At 40.9% G+C, this 22,947-nt stretch overlaps 1 protein-coding gene across 3 annotated transcripts; it reads right to left on the bottom strand.

The window, feature by feature from the left end:
* Positions 1–9,055: 9,055 nt before the first annotated feature.
* On the bottom strand, positions 9,056–22,681 carry AQP4 (aquaporin 4). Of its 3 annotated transcripts, none has more exons than XM_064654619.1 (5): positions 22,448–22,666; positions 17,801–18,215; positions 16,720–16,884; positions 16,284–16,364; positions 9,056–13,681 (listed from the first exon to the last, which is right to left on the bottom strand). In XM_064654619.1, the coding sequence occupies exons 1-5, from the start codon at positions 22,519–22,521 to the stop codon at positions 13,403–13,405; spliced, it is 1,014 nt and encodes a 337-aa protein (XP_064510689.1). In that variant the 5' UTR covers positions 22,522–22,666; the 3' UTR covers positions 9,056–13,402. The 3 variants fall into 3 exon arrangements, with proteins under 3 accessions (XP_064510689.1, XP_064510697.1, XP_064510705.1); XM_064654627.1 differs by lacking the exon at positions 22,448–22,666 and adding an exon at positions 22,293–22,400; XM_064654635.1 differs by lacking the exon at positions 16,720–16,884 and having other exon boundaries at positions 22,448–22,681.
* Between the last annotated feature and the right edge of the window lie 266 nt (positions 22,682–22,947).

Below are 22,947 nucleotides of genomic sequence, written 5' to 3'. Positions count from 1 at the left end.
CTTAAAGTTAATATTTCTAGCCATGGTTTTAATGAATCTGTAATTTTTCTTGCTTAGTGTATTGCATCCAAGGAGCACACAATATTGCCTTGGAAAGTGTACTGCAGTAAGCGAGCAGAAGAGAGCAGGCACATGCAAAGACATTCTGTCTTGGTGTGAAGAGATACATATTTCTCAGAGTATATAACAGGAACCATATAAGCAGCATTTTTACAATGAGTTCCAGGCCTTATATAGCTAAAAAGATTCTGACACTACCAGTATCAGGAAGACAGACCTAAAACTTAGAAAAGGGATCAATGGGTTAAGGGATCAACATGTAAATCAAGAATTCTTTGGTTAAAATAATTTAAAAAAACCTCATGATATTTGAAGGCCACAAACTTACTGGATAGAGAGAAACTATGTAGTTTAATAGAAACTGGCTATAGGAAAATAAAAATTAGCAGAGGCTATTATAAATCTGTTCTTGCTTCAGAGCAAGACCAACAAAGTCCTTTTGTAGGTAGGGTGGAAAAGTATTAATACATGAACTGTGGGAAACAATCTATCCCTGACAGAGGAATACTTTGAATATACTGGCATTTTTTTTCTGTTACTGAGTGACTTTGATAAATATACAGGGCAGAGATTAAGGATAAATTGCCTTTGTTTTCAAATGGTACTTGGCATAAGGATAAAAGATAATACCTGGTTTGATGTTATTCTTGTTTTCCTGGTTGCCTCTGAACTGCTTCATGTTACCTTCGTTCCCCAGGGCTGTTTGTTTTATCACCTTTCTAGCTAATACCCCTCTAGGTTGAGTGCCAGGCTTCGGTGACAGAGATCATACTTTGTTATATTTCCACACTTTCTAGCATAGTGAAGCCCTGACCTCTGGGTTATCATACTGTGGCTAACTCCTAATGATGATAATCTGAGCTGCTGTACAGAATTGCAAGTAATAAAAAGTGATGAACGTTTATGTCAAAGAGCAAAACTCTCGGTCTTCCTAAATGCATTGGTAAGGCTATTGCCACAACTCTGATTGCTGCAAATGCCAAAGCTCCTGTATATTATCAGCCTGGTTGTTGTCAAGATGAAACTCTCTACTTTAAGTATGATGGCACTACTGTTCTATACCAGGGGTCCCCTAAAAATACTTGGATAACACTTGCTGTTTGCAGACATCCTGTGCTGTCAGCACACACTACATGTTGCTTTTCTATCCAGCTGACTGTGGGAATGGCCAGACATCCTCTTGAAAAAGAGTCTAAGGCTTATTGGGTGTCACTGGCATGTTGTTCCTTTGCTACCTCCTGAACAAAGTTCCTGGGACTGATAACATGAGTGGGCTTCAAATACATCAGTGCAAACTCTGTCAACTTGGTATAAATAATTGTCACAGTCTTCTTAATTGAGGTTGCTTTCCACTGAGGTGCACTCACTTGCTCTTTTCCAAGTTCTGTGGGAGATAGATAATCTGTGGCAAAGTGAAGGAACAGGACAGTGATCCCCAAATCTATTCTCACTAGATCTATGCAAAAATATTCAACTATCTGCTGAAGTCTCGTAATAGCAATTGCCACTCCTACAAACACTGAAACTGTTGCAATCTTTGGCACAGCAGGTGCACGCAACAGAGAATACACAAAGAGAAATGGCTGAAAACCAGTTGCCTGGAACTCACACAGGTGAGCTTAGACTGTGTCTATGCTTGCGAGAAGACCAGACATTGAAAACATGCACATTGACAATTTCTTCTCAAGATCCCACAGTCTTTGTCTGTGTCAATGATAGAGGAAATGACTTGGAGAACTTTGAGTCCAAAGCTCTGACATCTAGGTCAAAGAGGTTGGCTTCTTCCAAGAAGCTTGGCTGCTTTATGGAGCACAGTCCAATGGGGTAACCTTAATTCTGGTAATGAGAATTTAAAGCATCTCATCTTTTCATGTGAAAAACTTATCTTTGCTGTCACTGGACAGAATCCTGACTTATCCGCCCAGCACAACACTACAGCATTATTTCCATATATTAGTTTGACTGAGTAGGAACAGCAGAAAAAGGAGATCTCATTTCTTAACAGAGATTAGAACAATTTATTGCTGCCTCTGGGACTGTGAGCTCATCTTCGAGTTGGCCTTACTAATTAGCAACATAAACTGCTGCTTCCCTTATGAGATTGGTTTGCAACTGGAATTCGACAGAAGGTCCGAGGAATGTTCTGAGAGACTTCTTGGGATGATAAATTGAAGAAAAAGCCCTAAAATACAGTGCGATTTATAATGTGAAACACTTAATGTGAGATATTAGTTGCTGTGAAATGTCTTTTGAAGTGTCTACTTTCATGCTCTTTATTTCACCATCTATTTTTACACAAATTTTATTCTTAACACAAACCTTTTCTCCACAGTCTCTTCGAATTTATGTTAGCAGGGTCACACTGCACAGAAACACACTACCACCACTACTGCAGCATCTCTGACAATTTATGTTAACCATTGTCTGAGAGAGCTTCCAAGCCATCTCCAAGTATGCAGATCAAGACTTCTGTTATCAACAGATCTAGCTCCATCCAGAGATTTTTTGAGCCGTGAGAAGCATCACCAACCTAATCCTCTGACAGCATTTAATCCCTGAGTCATTCAGAGTGGAGATACTTCGCATGCTTCATTTGTTACAGAACTGTAGCATCATTAAAACAAAGGGCTACATGCAAGCGTATCACATCATTGCTACTTGTTTCATCATCAGCCTGGCTGTATTCTTTAAACCCTGGAGTCTCAGATCATGATGTTTCCAGCTCTTTCAGTTGTATCAGATCATCACATGAGGTTTAAACAACCAGGCAAACAAAACATTTTTTAATTTAAAACTCATCTGACTGTAAAAAGAGAATGTTGTGATTCTGAGTCTTACCACACAACTGGTAATATTTTGGATTTCGCACATTAGCTATGTAAAGCTTTCCTAATGTTATTGCAAATCTGGTTGTCTTATGTTCACCAAACAGAGAGCATGAACCAAACCAAACCAAACCAAACCAAAGCAAGACAAACCTAACCTCCCACCTATTTTAACAGCAGTTGTATGTCCCCAAGTACTCTTTAAAAATCTCTTTCAACCCCAAACTCAAATTTGTGGGTCTAGGGCACCTCAATAGTAGAGAAAACCCACTGCAACCTTGTTAGTCGGCAGAGGTGGCACTAGTGAGCAAGTGGAAGGGACCTCTGTCTTGTCAACTTAAAACTCACCCTTGTGACTGAGCAGGTTTTTACAGCTCTGCCATAGCCATTAAGAGGGGATGGGAGAGGCATAGCCACAATGTAAATGTATATGATCAAGATTTTACTTCTGGCACTGCCGTTCCTTTAGGTTCCTCTGTAGGTTTGTAGAAGAAAAACAGCTGACCTACAAAAATCACCATGCCTGGGTTGCACAGATGTCTCTCAAGAATCAATCTCACTAGTAAAGTTTTGCCTGTAAAAAAAAAAAAAAAAGGAATTTAAAATATCTCTGTGGTTATTTTTGTCAATCTTATCACCACCAGAGGTGTTCCAAGCAGACAGAAGGACCCACACACAAATAAAAATAAAAATAATGATTAAAACAGTCTTTATTAATTCTGTTGATTGATCACCATAACTGGTCTACTCTGGCCTCAAATCGGGAGGCCTGGAGACACACCATCTATAACGCAGCTGATGCCTTTGAGAAAGCACGCAGGATCACCCTCGAGGAAAAAAGGCAACGCAGAAAGAACCGTGTATTGCAGAATACACCATCTAAGGAGTCTTTCTGCTGTGCCTTTTGCAATCGGATATGTCTGTCACGGATTGGCCTCATAAGCCACCAGCGCGCCTGTAGCAAATGTGGATAGAGCCTTCCCAAATCTTCGTTCGCGAAGCCCAGCCATGATGATGATGATGATATTCTGAAGGAAAGGATCTGGTAAGACACACAGTCATGGCTGGAAACACACTGGCTGATCTTCAGGACTTCCTGATCTGGATTGTCTTCAAGAAAGTACAAAACAGGCAAGAAAAAAACATCATGTTTCACCAAAAGCAAGCTGTATTATATTTACTCAGTGCAGGTGTAATGATTTGTTACTTACAGAGGGTATTCATAGCTGCATGTTAAATCAAACCACAAGGAAAATGCTGTCTGTGTAACAACCATGAGAGCAGACAAGGCTTCCTCTTCTCAGATTTATCTGCAGCATAAACACTTTATGTTTGCTGGAGAAATGTTAACACTCATAAGAGAGAAAATACCAATGTTCAGAAAAGAAAAATGGGAGTCAGTTTGCCTGTGTTATCTTTCCTGTTAAAGTTTACTATTAAATCTGTGGGGTAACAAGAGCACTTCGAGGCTGCTTAACCATTTGTAGTATATGCATATATATTATTTACACTTACACACATATACATTATATATAGAGATAATATTTATATTATATACATACATATATATGAAAATCTAAACATTAAATTATACATATACACATATATATAAATGTAATAGTAAAAATAGTTTTACCCATTCCTAGAACTGCAGAACTCAGTATTTGAAAGCTGCTTTAGCTATAGGATTTCCTTATGACCATTGGAAAGCTACGGGATATGATGTGGATTTCGCACCGAGTGCAAAACTGGAAATTAGTGTCTAGGTTTTTACCTCATGTTGTTAGTATTATATATTTCCCAGTTAACTCTGAAACCTATCAGATGTTTCACTATTGACTAAAGTTCATGTTTGCAGGGATATAAAATGACAACTTTTCTGGCTCCTTCCATCACCTGAGACTCCATCTCTGCCATATATATACTGCCTGGATGTGAGTTTTCTCCCTTTCATGACTTTTTTATATTGTTGGCACAAAAACTGCTGGACCCTCAGACACTTAAAATGACAAACGAATGGAGAGGAATATAAAAAAACACCAGTATTATTTAGGCAATTGTCTCAAATATGTAGTTTTAATGATAAATTCTAAATAATTAGCAAAATGTTGAGAAAATGGATTAGAAGAGGCCGGACTCAGAAGAAAAATGTAGGTTTATCATGAAAGAAAGTTCATGGAAACTGTGTGTTTTATTACAAAAAATACCATTTGAAGTGAAAATGAAGAATATGAATCACAAATTCAGATGCTTGGAGCTTCATTGTAAAAACCTCAGCAGTCCTCACGCAGTCCCAAATTCATTGAAGGCACAGCTGTCTACGCAGGAAATACAGACAAAAGAAGACCATGCAATGGAGGGTGCCATCAGATCCTGCAGAGCAAACATGTCAAACAGCTAGAAAAGTTACATCATCCTCTTGGACAAAATCAAAAAAAGAAAATTAATTGTTCCATGTAATTCCATAAAATATTTGACGATTCAACCTGTAGAAAAGATAAAATTAAGCGCGGACAATCTGAAAAAAACAGAATACTGTAAGAGGAAAAAAGACCAAGCTGCCCTCTTCCCCCTCAAAAAATCCCCAAAAGACAGCAATTTTTCTAACTAGGGGGGTAATAAAATCATTTTGCTTTGACCTTTTCCTCACCACTCAGACACAATAGCAATAGCTACTATATATAAACCTTAGATGCTCTTGAGCTGTGCTCAACCAAAAGATATTTATTTTAACTCAGAAAGGCTAGTGGTAAAAGAAGTTGGGGGATATTTTATTTACACAGTGATAAATTAACCTATGGATCGCTTCTCTAAGGGTAGCTCTAGGAATGACTAGGATTCAGAGGGATCCAGATGGACTTTTCGGCCTCTTTTTTTAAAGCTCCCTCCATGACATTTGCTGGGCTTTTTCAAAGCTAAAAGGTTGCAGGACACAAAGCTTTATTCTCACATTTTAGTCTTGAGGCTAGAAAAGCTTCTGCATTCATGCCCTAGCAATGTTTGCCTGTGTAAATCTGAAATATGCTGGGCAGCTGTGGAAGGAGGGAAAAAAACAAAAAAGCCTTGTGTCTGAAACATTTGTGTTTGTGTGCATCCTAGCCTGTACAGCTGGTCTGACTCAGCTCTGAGAAGATGCTGTGCAGCTGTTTCTCTGGAGCAATACCTGTGGGCAAACAGCAGCAGAGTCCAACATCTATGTATATCTTCCTGATCTCCAGAGTTCATTTTGTCCCTTCTCTGTCATCTTTAATCATGAAGCATTAGGCTTTTTCTTACTGGATATTCATGCACATATGTTTAGAACTTACAGGGACAATCAACCATTGTTCCAGTTTTCCTATTGATGTTTTTCTTGCAAATCAGAGCCCAGGGACTGGCCACAAGCCCAGATCCCATCTTTTCAAAACTGATTACTTCTTTGCTGGGACACTGTTTGCTCTACTGCAAGTCTAAGACTGTGTTCAGCTGGTGCAAACCGACTTCATCTCTTCCAGAAGTGAGGGCAGGATGCAGCCTGTGTACTGTACAGCTCTGGCAAGTCAAAGGAGATGAAATGCCCTCCCCCCGTGGTAACTCTGCTGCTGACTAGAAAAAGTGGCCCCAAGTCCAAAGTGGCAGTAACATCTTGAAGAAGCTCACAGAAGGAGGATCTAGAGATTAAACCATCTCATTCCAGCTCTGATGAGCTCATTCAGTTGGAAAGGCAAAACAAAACAAAATATGCATGCATTCCTGTCTGAATATGGGACCACAAGGCAGCTAGGCACTGAGATACCATGCAAATAGAAATAATTAAACACTGGAACAGAATGACAGAGACATCACTAGGAATTATCAAAGGAAATTTTTGAGGAAAAACGAATGAATCTCCAATGCCCTGAGATTTGCTGTTCTAAAGAAACAATTCCCACAGAAAAAAATGGAGCTAACTCTACAGTAGAGTGGAATAATTGTAAAATATTTCTCATGCTAGAAGGTTCTGAAATGTCTAAGGTAATCAATTTTTAAATGGTACAAATGTGGAAAAAAGTGCCTTGTGGTAAATGAACCTTGGTAGGAAGAGCAGCAGAACCCAATTGGTTCCATGGCAGTAGGAGATGGCCATGACCCCATTTCAAGCTGTAAGCCATACGGCTCAGAAATAAGTGGAAATAAATGACCAAGTCATTAGGATCCCAGTGGGGTATGCAGCAATCTCAAATGGCAGCTGATCTCCCACAGTTTTACCCACTGATCTTGTCCACTGCTGGGAAGAAGTAAACTCAATGGCTGTGCAACACTGTGCATTTCTGCATCTTTCACACACGTGTGTGCACACAAATGCACATATGTGCAGATTTTAATAAACATGTATCTACTAATATGAACTTTTAGACATACTCTGAATTCTGGAGCTTTTTATGAAGATTCATATCAAGGGAAAAAGGGATAAAACATCATACGAAGTCACTGCTGTGCCTGAGTGGAGAACAGCAGCTGGGAAACCTTGTTTGCCAGGCACACCTGCAGAAAGCCTCTGCCTCTCCCCATCACACCCAGCAAGGTGAGAGACAAATAATATAAGCTCCTTTTGCCTTTCCAAAGAACACTGTGATAGATTTTTCAGTTAGATTATGTCACAGTCTTTGTACTTTTAAGGATTGTTTTTCTAATGAGGCAAGAAAGGTCAAAAGAAATTAATAGCCAAGATAACAGTTATCAGTCTGATACAAATAAAGCAGTATATAATATTTGCAATACACTACAATCTGCGACAGATAAAGGAGTCTATAGCCAAAGAGTGTTTAAAAGGAAGCTGATATTGCAAATATCTACTCTCGAAGTTCTCTTTTTAAGCAGATGACTGGGGCACAGTTGCTGTTTGTAGTTGTTGCTGCTGAAGCCAGTGTTGCCACGGAGGCTTAGAGTAAGGACATCACTCACCCAGCAAGGCTCAGCCTCTCCCATTCAATGGGTCAGATGTGATCCAAAAGCCTCATGCAACGGGGACCAGGTTTTAATCCTCTAAGTGATGCCATAGTGCCAGTAACCACTGGGTAAGAGACATAATACAAAGATCTCCCTTGCCCTCATTGCTGTTTTTATGTTCTTCCCAGAACCCTTCTTCACCTTAACCCTGAAGAGCACTCCATCACTACATGTTTGTAAGTCTCCAGACACCTATATTCCTGTTTTGTGCATGTCTCAAAATGCCAGAGCGGCTCCTTTCTTATGTGGTTGTGACCTCAAAATAATTTTACTAGTTCTGCCTAAATTTCCTCGGGAATCTGTTTCAGTAAGGTACAAATCATGTGTGTAGTAAGTTATATGCAACACACACAGACACACACTCTTGTGAGGTGCCTCTGGAGCTTGGATATGAAGAAACTGAAGGCAAGAGCTGATGCGCTGCCAAGGGGTGACTTTCAGGTTTGAGCCTACTCTCAACCATTCCTACTGACTAGATGCGATCCCAGGTGATGGGTTTTCATATTAGTCATTTTCAGGATCCTAATCTACCTCCATTAATGTAATAGGAGTTAAACTTTTCATTCCAAGCAAAAAGCTAGACAACTAGAAATGTAAATGCTACAGGACCTGATTTCCATTGCTGAAGTTCCTCGTGGAAGCTTGGTCTCACAAGTCATGCTTTAGTGAAAGGGGTCTTAAGTGTCAGTATGATTTCTATCGCTTTTCCAAACCTTAGCTCCTCACTAGTCCTGTGAGTTTTTAAACCATCCGGCAAAATCAGTGATGTACAATATATGTCCTGCTTTTAGCTGGGATAGGGTTAATTTCTTCTCCATAGTTGGTACAGTGCTGTGTTTTGGATTTAATGTTGATACTGATGTTCTGGGGGTTTTTATTAAACTATTCTTAACCTACGAGTTTTACTTTTGATTCTCCTCCCCCTTCCACCGGGGCTGGGGGGAGGTGAGTGAGCAGCTGCGTGGTGCTTAGTTGCCAGCTGGGCTTAAACCATGACAACACACCAGCATAATTTTTGCTTTAATCCGTTTAGCTCATTTCCTTAAAGATATTAAATCTCTTGCACAAGCACCTCTCTTCACTGTTGCATACACTTCCAGACTCCTCTTAAGACATGTTCTATTGGTTGGATTTGGGGTTTTTCCTTATATTTCAGTCTGAGCTTTAGAATCACTAAATGTTTCCAATAATCACATGATGCCTTTTTTCTTTTTCACAGATACTTTATTTGCAATAGCAGTGTGAGAACAGTAGAATACATGTGGGAACCAGATAATCAAGTATGATTTTACAGTGTATTTTTTTCAGTAGATTATTCCAAATGTTACATATGGAAATTTTAAGTCCTATAACATTAGTTCTGATATCATGGTGACTAAGCATTTAAATAAGCAGTCTTGTAGAAAAATCCATGTATTGCTTTACCTCATTTGTCCTAAATTTCAGACTGCAACAGTGTGATTTAGATCATGTAAGTGGGTAGCAAATATTTCAGTCTATAGTAAGTCCTCGAGAAACTTAGATACACAGAGGCTGAATTGAGATACAAGAAATTGTGCATGGTGTTTTCACTTCTCACCTTGAAAAGAAAGGTTCACAATGTAATTTTTCATATATTTTAATTAGATAAAAAACATTGGATGGTGTGTAATATCCTGAATGTGTTACACAGACTACAGGTAAGATGTTACAGAGCACAGCAGCAAATGTTCTGCCATCCAGCACTAGAAAGGTAGAAACTGGATGGCCATCTAGCTTTCTACTGTGGCAATTACTAATAATCAGAAATAAAGCACACTTTGTAAAGCTGATATGCAAATACATGTGACAAGCCTAAACACTGCATGAGATAAGTCTCACTCCTGCTTTCACTGAAAGAATGAAAGATACAGCTCCCAAACACTTCAACAGGAGAAGCGTTATGATGACAACTCAAATGCTGCAGGGCTTTTTATTTTTTTTCCTGAGAAAGAATTTGGGTGATAAACTCCTTCACACAACATAAAAGGTATTTGTGTGTGCCAACAGAATCACCCTTAACTTCCCTGCTTACTTTTCTGAAATCCAGTAATTTAATATGAATGTGTTTGTTAGAGTGCAAATATAGCATAGAAAACAATCATGCCATCATGGAGGAGTGAGACTCATCCATTTTGTTTTTTAGGATCCCAGAATGATGACAGACCTGGCAGACTTCTGGTAAAAACCATCCACCCTAATAAACAAAAGATGTTTCATACCACAACCAAGAAATGCTTTAAGAGCACACCAAGTTATGTTATGAGGTGCAATTTAGAGCTGAAGAGCTTTAGAACATAAATCTCATTCAAACAGTACCAAAGTACATATTTTAAAATAATACTAAAGCAAAAGTATTTCAAATCCATAAAAATGTCATGCTAGTTTATTATTTAACCAAATGTGACTACTGTACAGTGATGACACCATTGCAAAACAACTTAGAGGATCACATATCACTGTGTCAAAACTAAATCAAGTCCCAAGAGATGCTCAAGAGTGATGTTCCCTTTTATGAATGGTGATGTCTTGTGGTGTGGCAGAACCACCTGTGATGATGGACACTTCTAAGAATACTTTAGGGTGGGTCATAAACTTCAAGTTGAATGCATTTTCTTCCAAAATTAAGTATCCTGCTGAGAACCTCTGATTTTAGAAAAAAACACAGTGAAGTGCATGACAGAAGCAATCAGACCCCAAAAAAGCTCAGGACCATTTCCACCATAGTCAATGACAAACTCCTCCATGAGTCTCATTCTGTGGGAGCAGGAGCAGATCTACCACATATTGCTTTCCTGCTAATGTCTGGTAGCATGGCAACATCCTTTACTGTCTAGTGGTCTTTATTTTAGCTGCTCTTCTGTCCCCTGATCTTTTCAGAAGTTTCAGGATCTTATGTCCAATACTCTCTGAGAGAGGAGTTCTCCTGGGACTGGTTCTAAGTGACGCACTTCATTAATACAGAGTATTTTAATGAAGAAGATCTTCCTAACAGAGGTGGCTGGTGCTATGCTCACTTTATGCTCACCTCAGCAGCAGAATTAGGCTGGGTGAGGAAAACACATATAAAGCCACTTGTGTAAAGGACCCTTAGGCATAAAACAAATCACAGCTTCTTATTTAAAAAACACAGTACCATGCAAAAATCACAAATTAAGGAGTGTCTTGAAATACAAAAATGCAAACCTTTGCTTAAAAATCCACCAGTTCTATGTGTATGACACTTTACTTGTAAGTCATGCAAAAGGTTTAACCAAAGAGTCCCTTTAACAAATACAGCATTTGAACAATATAGAAAAAAAACAAACCCAAACCAAATGCCTAGACAGAACTTCCCCAACAAGTTTTCAACTTCTCATAGAATCTGTTTAGCATGGTGTTTACCCATCTGAGCAGAGGTATAACACCACACCTGTGCTGCCCTTCCCCAGAAGACTTAGTCCTTGCTGTGGGAAGGAGCTCTTATCTGTGGTTTGACATTGTTCGTTGCAGGTCCCCAGCCGTGCCCACGCCCTTGAATCGTGAGCCTGCCCCTGTGTCGAGGCACAGCTAAGGACAAACATCAGCTGCTTTGCTAGACTTGACAGGCAGCCACTGCCATGAGAGGGAGCATGTCTGGTGGGAGGGCTCACATGTCAGGAGTAGGGCTGTCCCTGGGTCACACAAGGAAGCCCTGACCTGTGCCTGCCTGTGCTACATGCTGTGCCTGGGTGGAATACAGGAGAGATCATGGTCCAACTGCAAGTGCACGAAGGAGTCATGAATCTCATGCTCAGTGCAGGGAACTTGTGCCATGCTAACCGGGTTTAAGACAAGAAAAATGTGAAACTAGGAAAAGGACTATAGTAGGACACACTGGGACTATACAGTGCTGCAAATAGGGGTAGTAGAATTGCACTTGAATCACAGTGCATAAATTCGAGAGTTGCAGGAATTTATTATCTCATTAGAAACATCTAATTCCTTGTAATAAAGATTGCATGTAGAGTATGTCAAAGAACAGACAAGGCTAATACAGCCCACAGTCAGGACTAATACTTTTTTCCTTTTCTTCTTGCTAAATAGGCAGGAGTAGCTTTCAATTTAAAAATAAAAACTATATAATTACAGTAATAATACCATGCTCCTGACTGCTTTGCAGCTGCGTATCGTAAAACTCAAAGCTGCTGATCAGAAACAAAAGCAGTAAGTCAGTTTTACAGAAATGTTCTCCTGGGCTGTCAAAATACTTCTATAAGGGAAAGACTGTTTACTGAACATATTTCATGTACCTTTCCCCCTAAAATTTCATGTACCTTTCCCCCTGTGCTTGCATCTTTTCCTAACAACACATAAAGAAACCTTAGCTAGAGGTGTAATTAAGACTATATGAACACTGGAACAAGCACAGATCCCATTCAAATAGTCAGGCATCACAACAAAAAGCCAGAAGCAGTCAAATTTTTATCATCTGTTATAAAAAAAATTATTTCCCAATCAGTGTTGCAATACAGTTAAAAGTTAAAACCTCTCTACATTACTAATAAATTAAAAAAAAACATATCTCCAACCATCTTGTAAGAAAATAGGTAAGTAATTTAAACCTTTAGTTTATATAAATTAGCACAGAAATGTGTATTTGAACAAGTGCACTGAAAACAGATAAGCCTTCTTTTCTTCTGGTATCTCTTGTAACAGGAAAGCCTTTATATTGTTTGCATGACCTTGAGAGGCTGCTAACACTAAATGGTCAATAGTCAAACCCGAGGAGAGTGTTTCACCAGATACACAATGACAAGAGGGAGAATGCAGTACAGTCAAACGCTTTGCAGCCTTCTTACTATACACTTCAACATTCCATTTTCAGCATATTTACTCTTGGAGATGTATTTTTATGGCAAATCACATGAGTGAAATTTGATGGGTTGATATATTTTTTTAAAAAACCTACTAAAGTATCGTTTTTTCCGAGGTAGTTTGCAAGGAAATAGTGACGTACATGAGTGGAAACAATACTTCTTTGCTCGACTGTGAATAAAAGTCTTAAATACTGCTGGTGCTGTCCCTGAACCTTGCAGAGAATGTTTAATGGATACGATGTTATAATCAGAGCTGACAACAGCCAATTAAGTGTCAGAAGAACAATCTGATAAGTAGGTCTTCATGTCTATAGGCATTTCCTGGTATGTCTTAACTGTCAATCTGAATGTTAGACATCTCTATCTTTATCTCATTATTGACTGATTTATTAAAGGAGAATGTTTTCATCTCTTTTTTTGATTTTGGGGTTGCTCCAGAAAGAAGGAAAGGAAAATACTAGGTACAAGTCTTAATTTGCAATAATAGGTGGGGAATCCTAATTATAACAAAGTCCTAATCCTCCAACTGAGCAGGTGTATGGTTTGGTGACACCAATCCACGCAGCTGCCCACACCATACCTTTCAAGAAGTGGTAAATGCTCAGTCTAGAGGAGATCTGTTTCTTTAATAGGTGGAAGAATATCTGTGGACGTGCTAGGAGGCTGCTCTCTGCTTTCAGTGCTTCTTGCTAGTCATACAGAAGACAACACCTCGCTGGATGGATCTCTTCCCTTCTTGTCCTCACCCCTGTCAATATCAATCACATGAACTATGCCAGGCTTCAGGATCAGGTCATCGGTCTCTACTTGGCTCCTGTTATCGTCCACCTCGATGTACTTCCCTTTGGAAGGCTGGGTAGCCTTACCGAAAACATCTTTGAAACGGCGCTTGAGTTCAACGTCTGGGCAATAGACGTACTCATAAAGAGCACCAGCAAGGACCGCTCCTATTATTGGTCCCACCCAATACACCTGCAAAAAAGAGGTGGAAAAAACCCCATACATTAAGCTCTAGAGCAAATAAAGAAGCCAAGGTCTCAGAGAAAAGCATGTAAGTACAGACCTTACCCAGAAAAGTTTCTACAAAATGCCCTGGCCCAATTATTAAAACCAACTCTGCAGAAATGCATGGTCACATTGCTCCCTGGCTTTCATGAACCAGAACGAAATCTGCCATCCAGTTTATGAGTCAGAGAAGTACAACTACCATAGATTTCACCGATGGTGACTTAGAGCTCAGTGTGAGTGCTCTAAAATCACACATGAAGTTATTCGAAAGGCAGTTTCTTGTTAGTGGCATTAGTCTTTGGTATTTTTTCTTTTTTCTTTCTGCCTTCTCCCTGTCTCTCCCAGCTATTCCAGCCCTTTCAGAAGTACTCCATAGTCACCTTGCATCCAGTCATCTAAATGACCTCAGATCCGTGGGTGCAGCTCTTCTCTAGAAACTTCTCTCACATCAGTGTTTCAGGAATCACCAGGCAGTGGACCCCATGGAGCAAAGAGGAACCTACACTGACATTTCAGTGAGGTACATTTACTACTTCCCTGATGCCTGAAAAAGATTTCAGTCTACATATCTGGTTACTAATTTTCTGGAGCAGACTGGCTGAGTGGCAGTGAAGCTATGGACCTCTCGACAAACAAAGGTCATCCTCTCTGGCTGCCCTACCTTCTCCTATTAATGGAAATCAGCTTTTTTCCTCCCTCTTTATGGGAAATTTAACTTATTTTTTAAAACTTTGTCCAATAATACAAAAGTACAGGTTCTTCATCCTCCTTATTTTAACCAAACAGAACTATAACATTTCTTGAGACAAAAAAGGCAACAGATCCTGGTGGAGTCATGTATGTCAAATACATCTCTGTAGTCACATACAACAAATAGATGCTCTGACACAGCTTTACTTTTAAACTAGTAGCGGTAAGAAGATTGAGAAGCAGGCTGACATCTTCGAAGTGAAATAATTTTGTCAAGTTTAATTGATCCATCTCTTTACAAGAGGCCTCCTCTTAACTTTTCATTGCTCATTGCCAGCTGTAGGCCACATATTTGGACTGTTTGCAAGAAGACATACAACTGAAACACTGATGTAGAAAAGTGATTTCTTTCTGCATTTTCAACCAACGTGACAATTAATGTTCAAGAGAACAAAACCTTTCCTAATGTACACATAAACAGTTCTACTTCGGTATTTGAGACTCATGTTTCCAAAATAATCCAAATTTGGCTTCTAATCCTACAGAATACAACAGGCATTCAGCTACCTGATAATCTGATTTGAATAAGCAAATATAATGAATATAACACAACTTTATAGGTACCTATCTATTTCAGCACGACACCCAGCAGTTCGGTAACATTAGTAGGTGCCAAAGCCCACAGGCTTCTGTGAATGGCATGCCAATGTCACTGCTTTGGAGGAGGAGAAAAGGCTGTCTTTCCAAGTGGCCAGGACAGTAACGAAGCTTCTCCTACAAGTTTCTCCATGGTACATTTGTTTATTGTTTATAGCTTTAGTTATAAATTACAGGCTTCGTCAGAGTATGGATAATTAATCTTGTGAAAAACTACAGCAGTTTTTCATATGAACAAACCATTCACTGATTATGGGTAAATCTGCCTCAATAGGATAACTCTTGGGAACAAAGTTACACATGGTATCGTGTTTGCAGAATTGGAGCCTTAGGGCCTGAAGACAATGCTATTTCTGTTATTAGCTGCAGTGAGAGCAATGTGGGCTTCATACTATAAAAATCAAGAAAATCCTTCCACGCACTGTAATATGCAGCTCTTCCAGTTAGTATTGAAAGTGTCCCTAGAAGTGCTTTCCCTGTCTATAATTAGGTGAGGCTGAGTTGAGATCCATCTCTGCCTTATAAAATGTGAAATGGTTTTTAATAAGTTGGATAGTGGGATTCTGTAGAAAATGACTGCATCATTCACAATTTGTTTATCACATTGTTTCCTGCACAACTGCTCCTAGCTAAGGTGATGCTTTCAAACTGAAGCAGGTAACATCTGGTCTGGTCTGCAAAGACCAGACTGCAACCTCTTCATCTCTCACTATAAGCATTTGCTGAGGCAGGTTGTCCCCCAGGAACCACATCACAGAGGGTCCCTCCTCTCATTTTTATATGTTTCCCCCAGTTTGCTGCAGAACCAGTTGAAATGTGAAGCCAACAGAATTACTTCCATAACTGCTCACCACATGACCAGCAGGGTTTGCAATCTGCCTTGGAGGATTTTTTCTTTCCAGCAATTCAATTCTTTCTGATTCACTGCATTGCTTTTTTTTGTTTTGAACTTTTTGTATGATTTCCTTTCTACCCCAGCTACTAGCTCCACCAAATGGCCCCTGAACAGTAAGAAGGTATTCCAACATGCTGCATTACTGCACTGCAGTCCTAAGTGAGGAGCATGATGACACCTAAGCTTGGGGCAGGTCAGTGCCTGCCTTCCTCAGTGATAGTCTCTATGGGATGTACTGGGAGAGAGAGCTAAAAGCAAATGATGTATGAAAAATTCTGATCGCTGTTTGTCGCTATGGTGAAGGAAGCATGAAAGTAGAGTTACCCATTGGTTTTCCCATCTCCCCATGATGACAGCAGGTCCAAATGATCGAGCAGGGTTCATACTGGCACCGGTGTAATTGATCTAAAGCAGAGAGAAAATGTTACCTGTTATTAAAAGTCTTGATGATAGGGATTTGATTTCTGTGGAACACCCTGGTTTTGTGCGGCTTCTCATCTTGACAGCGGGTATCACCACTCTCCTGAGTCTTACCATAAAGTTAATGAAGTCATCACATAAACAGCCAAAAAAGTTCTGGTGCAACACCCTACCCAAGGGACACTCCTGCAAACTCCAAAGGGTTTTGCATGGATCTATAAAGAATACAGCAGCTATATTAGCTGTAACAGCTATAAAGGTCACAAAAGTTTCCATTTACTTCTGAAGTAGTCATAAAGGGTAAAGGGATCTATTTTTTAATGAGAAATCATTAACTTACAGCAAATAAATGTCCAATTGCAACAGAAAATCCAATTGCTAAAGCTACTGAACCAGTGACATCACTTCGTTTTGAATCACAACTAGCAAAAATAGTAAAAACCAGCTGGAATGTAATTATCAACTCCACCAGGAGTCCATGCCCAGCAGAAAGATCTCCATGTACCTGGAAGAAGGGAAAGAAACACCAGAAATGAAGAAAAGGTGATTTCATAAATCAGAAAGCTATCACATACATTAATTGTATTTCAATGAACAGTACTTCTAAATGTTACAGAGTAAAAGACAACAATGAACTTTTAGAGGTACAGATTGCCCCCCTCTCCACTTTCCTTTTTTTTTTTAAACTTTAAAATATTTTTTTATTTTGAGAGTTATGGAAAATCACTGCTGGACTGAGAACAGAAGGCTTAACAGTAACATCCAACATGGACTTCAAACTTAGACTGCAGAAGTATAGTTTATTTTTACACAGAGATTTGCAAATGCTGCACTTCCCTTTCACCATTTTTTTTCCTTGGGAGCACTGTAATTTACTATTCAATTATAAATTCATTAATTAGCCCTGACTTAATTAATTTAAATTTCAATTAAAAATTAAGCCGTGTGCGGCTCAAGTGCATTTTTAATAAGTCCTGCAACAGGGCTAACTGATGGCATTCCTTATTAGTTTAGAACAAAGCTGAAATCTAAGCCACAATCTATTTCAAAAGTATGTCATTTTAAATTGATGTTTTTTCAATCCCCATCATAATAGCACGGAATTAATTTCCCCCCTCCCCAGCTCATATAAAAATGGCATTTCACACATATATTATTTAAATTTTGTATGTAAATTAACATTACCTGCTGTCATCAGATTTGGGGAAGTTCTAGGAAAGAGAACTTCTATAAAAAGAAGAGCTATAGATAGTACACTGCATAAACCTATCCTAAGGAGAGCTTTAAGCCCTGTCTAGATGCAAATAAACCAGCAAGCCCTTAAAATCTCTACTTGAACTCCCTTCATTCTGTGTGACACTGATTATATTTTCTTAGGACCTAAGCTAGTCTAGTTCAAGAGCCAGAGGAGAAGTGATTACCGCAGTGACTCCCAGGCCTCCTACCACGCTTGGAGGTGTGACAAGGTAAAGGATGCCTGCGCCCACGATGGCTCCCAGGCACTGGGCAAGAATGTAGAAGACGGACTTGGCGAGGCTGATCTTCCTCGTGCAGACCATTGCCACGGTCACAGCAGGGTTAATGTGGCCTCCACTGATGTGTCCAAAGCACTGCACCATGGTTGCAATGCTGAGTCCAAAGCAGAGGGAGATAAGGACCATGTCTACAGGCAAGGGTTTCTCTGCTCCACCCCAGTTGATCGTGGAGCCAAGGCTGAGGAGGACAAAAATGAGCATGGCCAAAAATTCTGCCGAAACGGCCTTCCAGAAGGCCTGAGTCCAGACTCCTTTAAACGCCACCATAATTCTCTCACACTTACACAGACGTCCACACTTACTGAAAAGGAAAACAAATCTTCATCAGAAGTCACCAAATGTCTGTTGTTCTCCTGTTAGGGGTTGCTATTCAGCAGATTTTGGAGAAGGCTGCAACGCTGAGTATCATTGGCCTGGGACAACCACAGACTACACTCTTAGAGTAGTCTGTCCTTAAAACACAGCCAGTGTTGGAGTGTATGCAGGATACAGGTTAATTAATCACTCCTTGAGATAACTCTGTCCGTATAGTTTCAGCTCCCAAAAAGCAACGTCTGTATATTTTGAAATGATTATGATTATGAAAATAAGTGTATTCTTCCATGCTAGCTGACTTCTTTCTGATTCAGAGGCTGTATAATTATACCACTTCAAGTGGCCTCTTGATCAACATGGTCATTAAATCAGTGAGTATCCTCTTTTTCTATGCAAATCTGTACTTTTCACAAAGCAGGTAAGATAATTCAATAAAAACTAGTAACTTAGTCAAAACCTAATGTTTTTGATGACAGTGTAGTGTTAGGAGTTTGCCCTGGGAGCTAGAAGAGAAAGTCTATTTGCTTGAACACTCATACAGACCAATATTTCAAATTACACTTATGCAAAGAGCAGTTTCTTCACTGTGGATGTAGGGTGAAAATTTAATTCAGGCAGGAGAATAGATGCAATCCTACATTCTGACCTTTAAATCAATCATGCAATCAATAAAGTGCTTTCTTTTGGGCTAAGGATGCCAAGTGAGCTGGGGAATAGATAATATTTTCTGTATGTGTGGTGTGTAGAACTCTGCATGGCAAAGAAAGGAGTGTCTTGTTTTTTCTCCCTGTCAGGAGACGCTATTTATCAGTCTACACTGCCTTCCTGATGAGTTACAATTTTGCTAGATGTTCAGATACCTATGAAAGTGGGTCACCAAAGAAAAGTTATTTGTGGTATTAATAAATTAGGAGAATAAGCCAAAAGGGAAGCATTTTAATGAGTTTCTAAGGCATGCTAACAAGATTCTTCTCTAAAAACAAAAGCAAAAAACCTCCAACCCATCCAAGAAGCAGAAAACAAAAGAAAGAATATTCGGTTGCTACATTTGGGAACAGAATTTCAAGTGAAAGATGGATGAATTTATGCTCAGTTATCTGAGGTAATGAAGTTACAATGCATATTTAATATCAGTTACATCAGAAAGAAGCATAAAAGGCATGTCTGCCCTTTTCAAGTTATTGCAAGAGGAATGGACCATGAATTTCTTAACAGTTCCAGTGAGTTAGGGAAAAGCAATTTAACCCTGTGACTAGAGCAAGTAAGTTGTTTCCCTGTCTCATTTTCTATGCTAATTTACTCTGTGTTTTGGATAGGCCATTTGAACCCTATCTCAGTTCTCTAGACTCTCATGTGAGAACAAAAATTACATTATCTCCTGCAAATGGCTGTTGAAAAGTGCTTCTGAAGTGATCTGAGACACCTCAGCAGGACTTGCTCTACTAGAAAGTGAAGTCAGAATCTCAAAAGAGAATAAAGCCATACCCCAAATCTTCTGATTTTGGGTCAAACTCAAGACAAATGGAAAGATGTTTTTGTAAGATCTCACATTAACAGTCAGTTAATGATCAACTGTCCAGACTAGACTTTTTGTTCAAAATGACCCCAAAACCATTGCCTCCCTCAAAGCTGAAGCTCAGAGGTATTTGGTTGCCCTTACCTTTGAACCCTATGCCCAGCTTCACACTGAAACTTAAAGGCTTACCTCTGACACCCTTTATTACTTCCTCACTAATAATTTATCTTAGTGACCTGAATAAGATGTAGGTGCTATATCCATACTGTGAAAAGTTCATTTTCCCAGGACATGTCCCAGGTGAACATTTAATATAGGGATGACACATGTCATGAAGCCCATAGAAAAGAAACCTGGATGCAGAGACAGGAGAAACAGCACTCATCCACCCTTTCACTCATCAGCTCAGTTGGGATGCAACCCGGATTTCCCTGAGCAAAATGCAAGCCCTGGTGTTATATTCAAGGCTTTTGGAAAATTTCCAGCCACCAAAGGCACTGTGAGGGGAACGTAGCCTTATGGAGCATGGGAGAGAGGGGTATGGTAACTCCTAATGTCTTTATTCAAGTGTGCCTGACATCCCTTTCTGTATGCACAGAACACTGAAATCTGCAAATTAATTACACACCTTCTTCCTGGGAAGTGGATAGAAAAACGGGTTTGTATTTGGCATTAAAATAATGCAGTTGGCTTCTCACTAGTTGTGCAACATCTTGGAAAAACACATTAAGAGTGAGCGTGTGCGCAGGTGCACACATGTGGAAGAGAGAGACAGGGAGGATGCAGAGGATCTCACCTTCTGCTGAACTGCTGATGGGCCTGACCAGAAGGAGGGTGCCACTTATGAAGGACAGATCTCATACTGCTTCTCCAGTTGAGACCATATCCAGTCAATTCAATCAATATTATTTGCAGCCCCAAAAATGCAAAACTGTTGCATGCAAGCCAAAAGCTTCAAACATAGAAGCTTGCTTGTCAACATGAAGTTTCTGTTTTTCTAGAACATCATACTACATAGAACTCCACTGTCAGCCATTCTTTGACAGTTAATCATCTAAACATCTATTTTTAATCCATACATGTTTTTCTGAAGCAGTCTGTTTTTCTATAATTTCAATACCCAGCAAAATACTCAGCTGTCAGGGTCAAATTTTTCTTTCAGACTGTGTACCTTCCTTCCTAACAGCAAAACCTCCTATAAATGTTAATAAACACTTAATACTGTGTTTGAGCCCTGAATTCAGGTTTTCACTTAAATCCAAAAGTGATCAGCAACTTAAAAATCAACACTATCTCCAACATCCACTATTTTTTCAGCATGCAGTTAAACTTAAAGGCTTGAGATGAGACAGAGAGATCTGGCTGTACAGGTCTGAAACTAAAATGGGACTTTCCAGCAGCTAAGATTTACCATCAAAGTTGCAAAACAATTTTTTTGGAGTAGTTGTTGTTCATGGTTTCCTTAGATAAATCCAAAACACAACAGAAAGCCACTTTCAAGTAATGGTCACACATTAATTTCATGTGGGGCCACACTTGAAATTCTCTGGTCTGGACTACAAGATTACATAGTGAATTGTGTCTGATAGGATGCAAGGTGTGTTTTGCATTGCCAGCAGGGTTGCAGGTATGATTATGGCTTCAAAGCCATAACAATGTAAATCACAACAAAGGCTTCAATACAAAAGTCAAACAGTATTTTAAAAATTCTTCTTTTTCTAAGTAATACAATCTCAGAGAGCAGACACACAGCCTGGACACGGGCTTGCGGCTAGCCACTCCATACGACACTCCTGTCACATACAAGTTCTGTGCGTGGAGTGGCTATTTACAGTGGCATCTCCGCAGCGAATTCCCACACTGCCGACCTGGGCTGGCACCGCCGGCTGGAGCTCAAATGGACAACGGGCACCCGCTGACCAACTTTGGGGAAGGAGGGGGACAGGCTACTCTTGCAAAACAAATGCACTGTCGCAGGGCTTGCTTGTAACCATTTTGCCTCCTTTTCCAATACGATATTAAGTGAGCAACTGACACGGATATCTACAGGACGTGGGGAGCTTCGGAAGCCCAGTACCGCAGCTTTTTAGCTCTGCGGGACCCCGGTTTTCTGCACGCACGACTCTCCACTGCAGGACTGCAAGTGGACCATAGAACAAACTTTTAGCGTGCGGAAAAGGAGAGGGGCTTTGCGACTCTCTGTCCCCTTCGCACCCCTGGTGTTAAAACCGATATGTCCCGTAGTGTCTTCGGGAAGGGAGCCCTGGCTGCCATCCCTCCGTGCAAAACCGCAGGAGAAAGGTAACAGCGCCGAGCCCCTCACCTGGCTGCGCACTCCTCCCGGGGCTGGGCAGCTGCGGGTCCCCGCGGGCGCGGACGCGGAGCGCCCCTCCCGCAGCCGCGCACTCCGCTCCCCGAAGGTTTCCCTTAAAGTCATCTTTGGTTTGGGGGGGGGGGGGATTGGGGGACTGTCCCCGCCCGCCTGCCTCTCTCCTGCCGGCCGCTCGCCTTCCCTCCCTCCGCGCCCCGCGAGGGCCGCGCACTCACCCGCGGCGCGGAGCGGCCGCTCCGTCGCTCATGCCTCCCCGGCGGGCGCGGGTGAGCGGCGGGGCCGGGGCGGGCCGGGGCCGGGGCGCGGGGCGGGGGCGGGACGGCTCCCGACGGCTCCCGACCGAGCGGCTGCCGCCGCCGCGCTGCCCTACCTGCTGCGCCGGGCGGGCGGCGGGGAATCGAGGTGCGGCCGCCGGAGCACCGGCTGCGGGTCGCTTGTGGTCATGTGCCTGTGCAGAGTAGTGCAGGGGGGTCGCGGCTGCCGGTCAAAAAGAAGCGGCGCGGGGCTGCCCGGCAATGGGAAGGATTCAAAGGTTTCTCAGTTTCTTCTCTGCCACTCTGTATTAAAGGGGAAAAAAAGCCGTAGCAGCTCTGCAGCCAGGGAGCTTTATCCATCTAAAATACCTATGAGTACTTTAATAGAACTCTACTGGCTACGAAATCATAGAATCATAGAATACCCTGTGTTGGAAGGAACCCAGAAGAATCGAGTCCAACTCCTGGCTCTGCACAGGACAGCCCCAAGAATCACACAGTGTGCCTGAGAGCATTGACCAAATACTTCTTGAACTCTGGTACTGTGACCATTCCCTGGAGAGCCTGTTTCAGTGCCCAGTCACCATCTGGAAGAACCTCTTCCTAATATCCAACA

The sequence above is a fragment of the Pseudopipra pipra genome, chromosome 1 (assembly GCF_036250125.1).
Source record: "Pseudopipra pipra isolate bDixPip1 chromosome 1, bDixPip1.hap1, whole genome shotgun sequence".
NCBI classification, from domain to species: Eukaryota; Metazoa; Chordata; class Aves; order Passeriformes; family Pipridae; genus Pseudopipra; species Pseudopipra pipra.
Note: the sequence above shows the minus strand (reverse complement) of the source record. Positions and strands in the feature narration are given on the sequence as shown.

Bases quoted from the DNA above. Each gene is read 5' to 3' on its own strand.
- AQP4 (XM_064654619.1), bottom strand. From the start codon at position 22,521: ATGACCACAAGCGACCCGCAGCCGGTGCTCCGGCGGCCGCACCTCGAT. The intron at 16,365-16,719 runs GTAAGTTAATGA...TCTCTGCTTTAG, and splicing joins CAATTGGACATTTATTTGCT to ATCAATTACACCGGTGCCAG. The intron at 13,682-16,283 runs GTAACTCTACTT...TCTTTTTTGCAG, and splicing joins GGAGATGGGAAAACCAATGG to GTGTATTGGGTGGGACCAAT.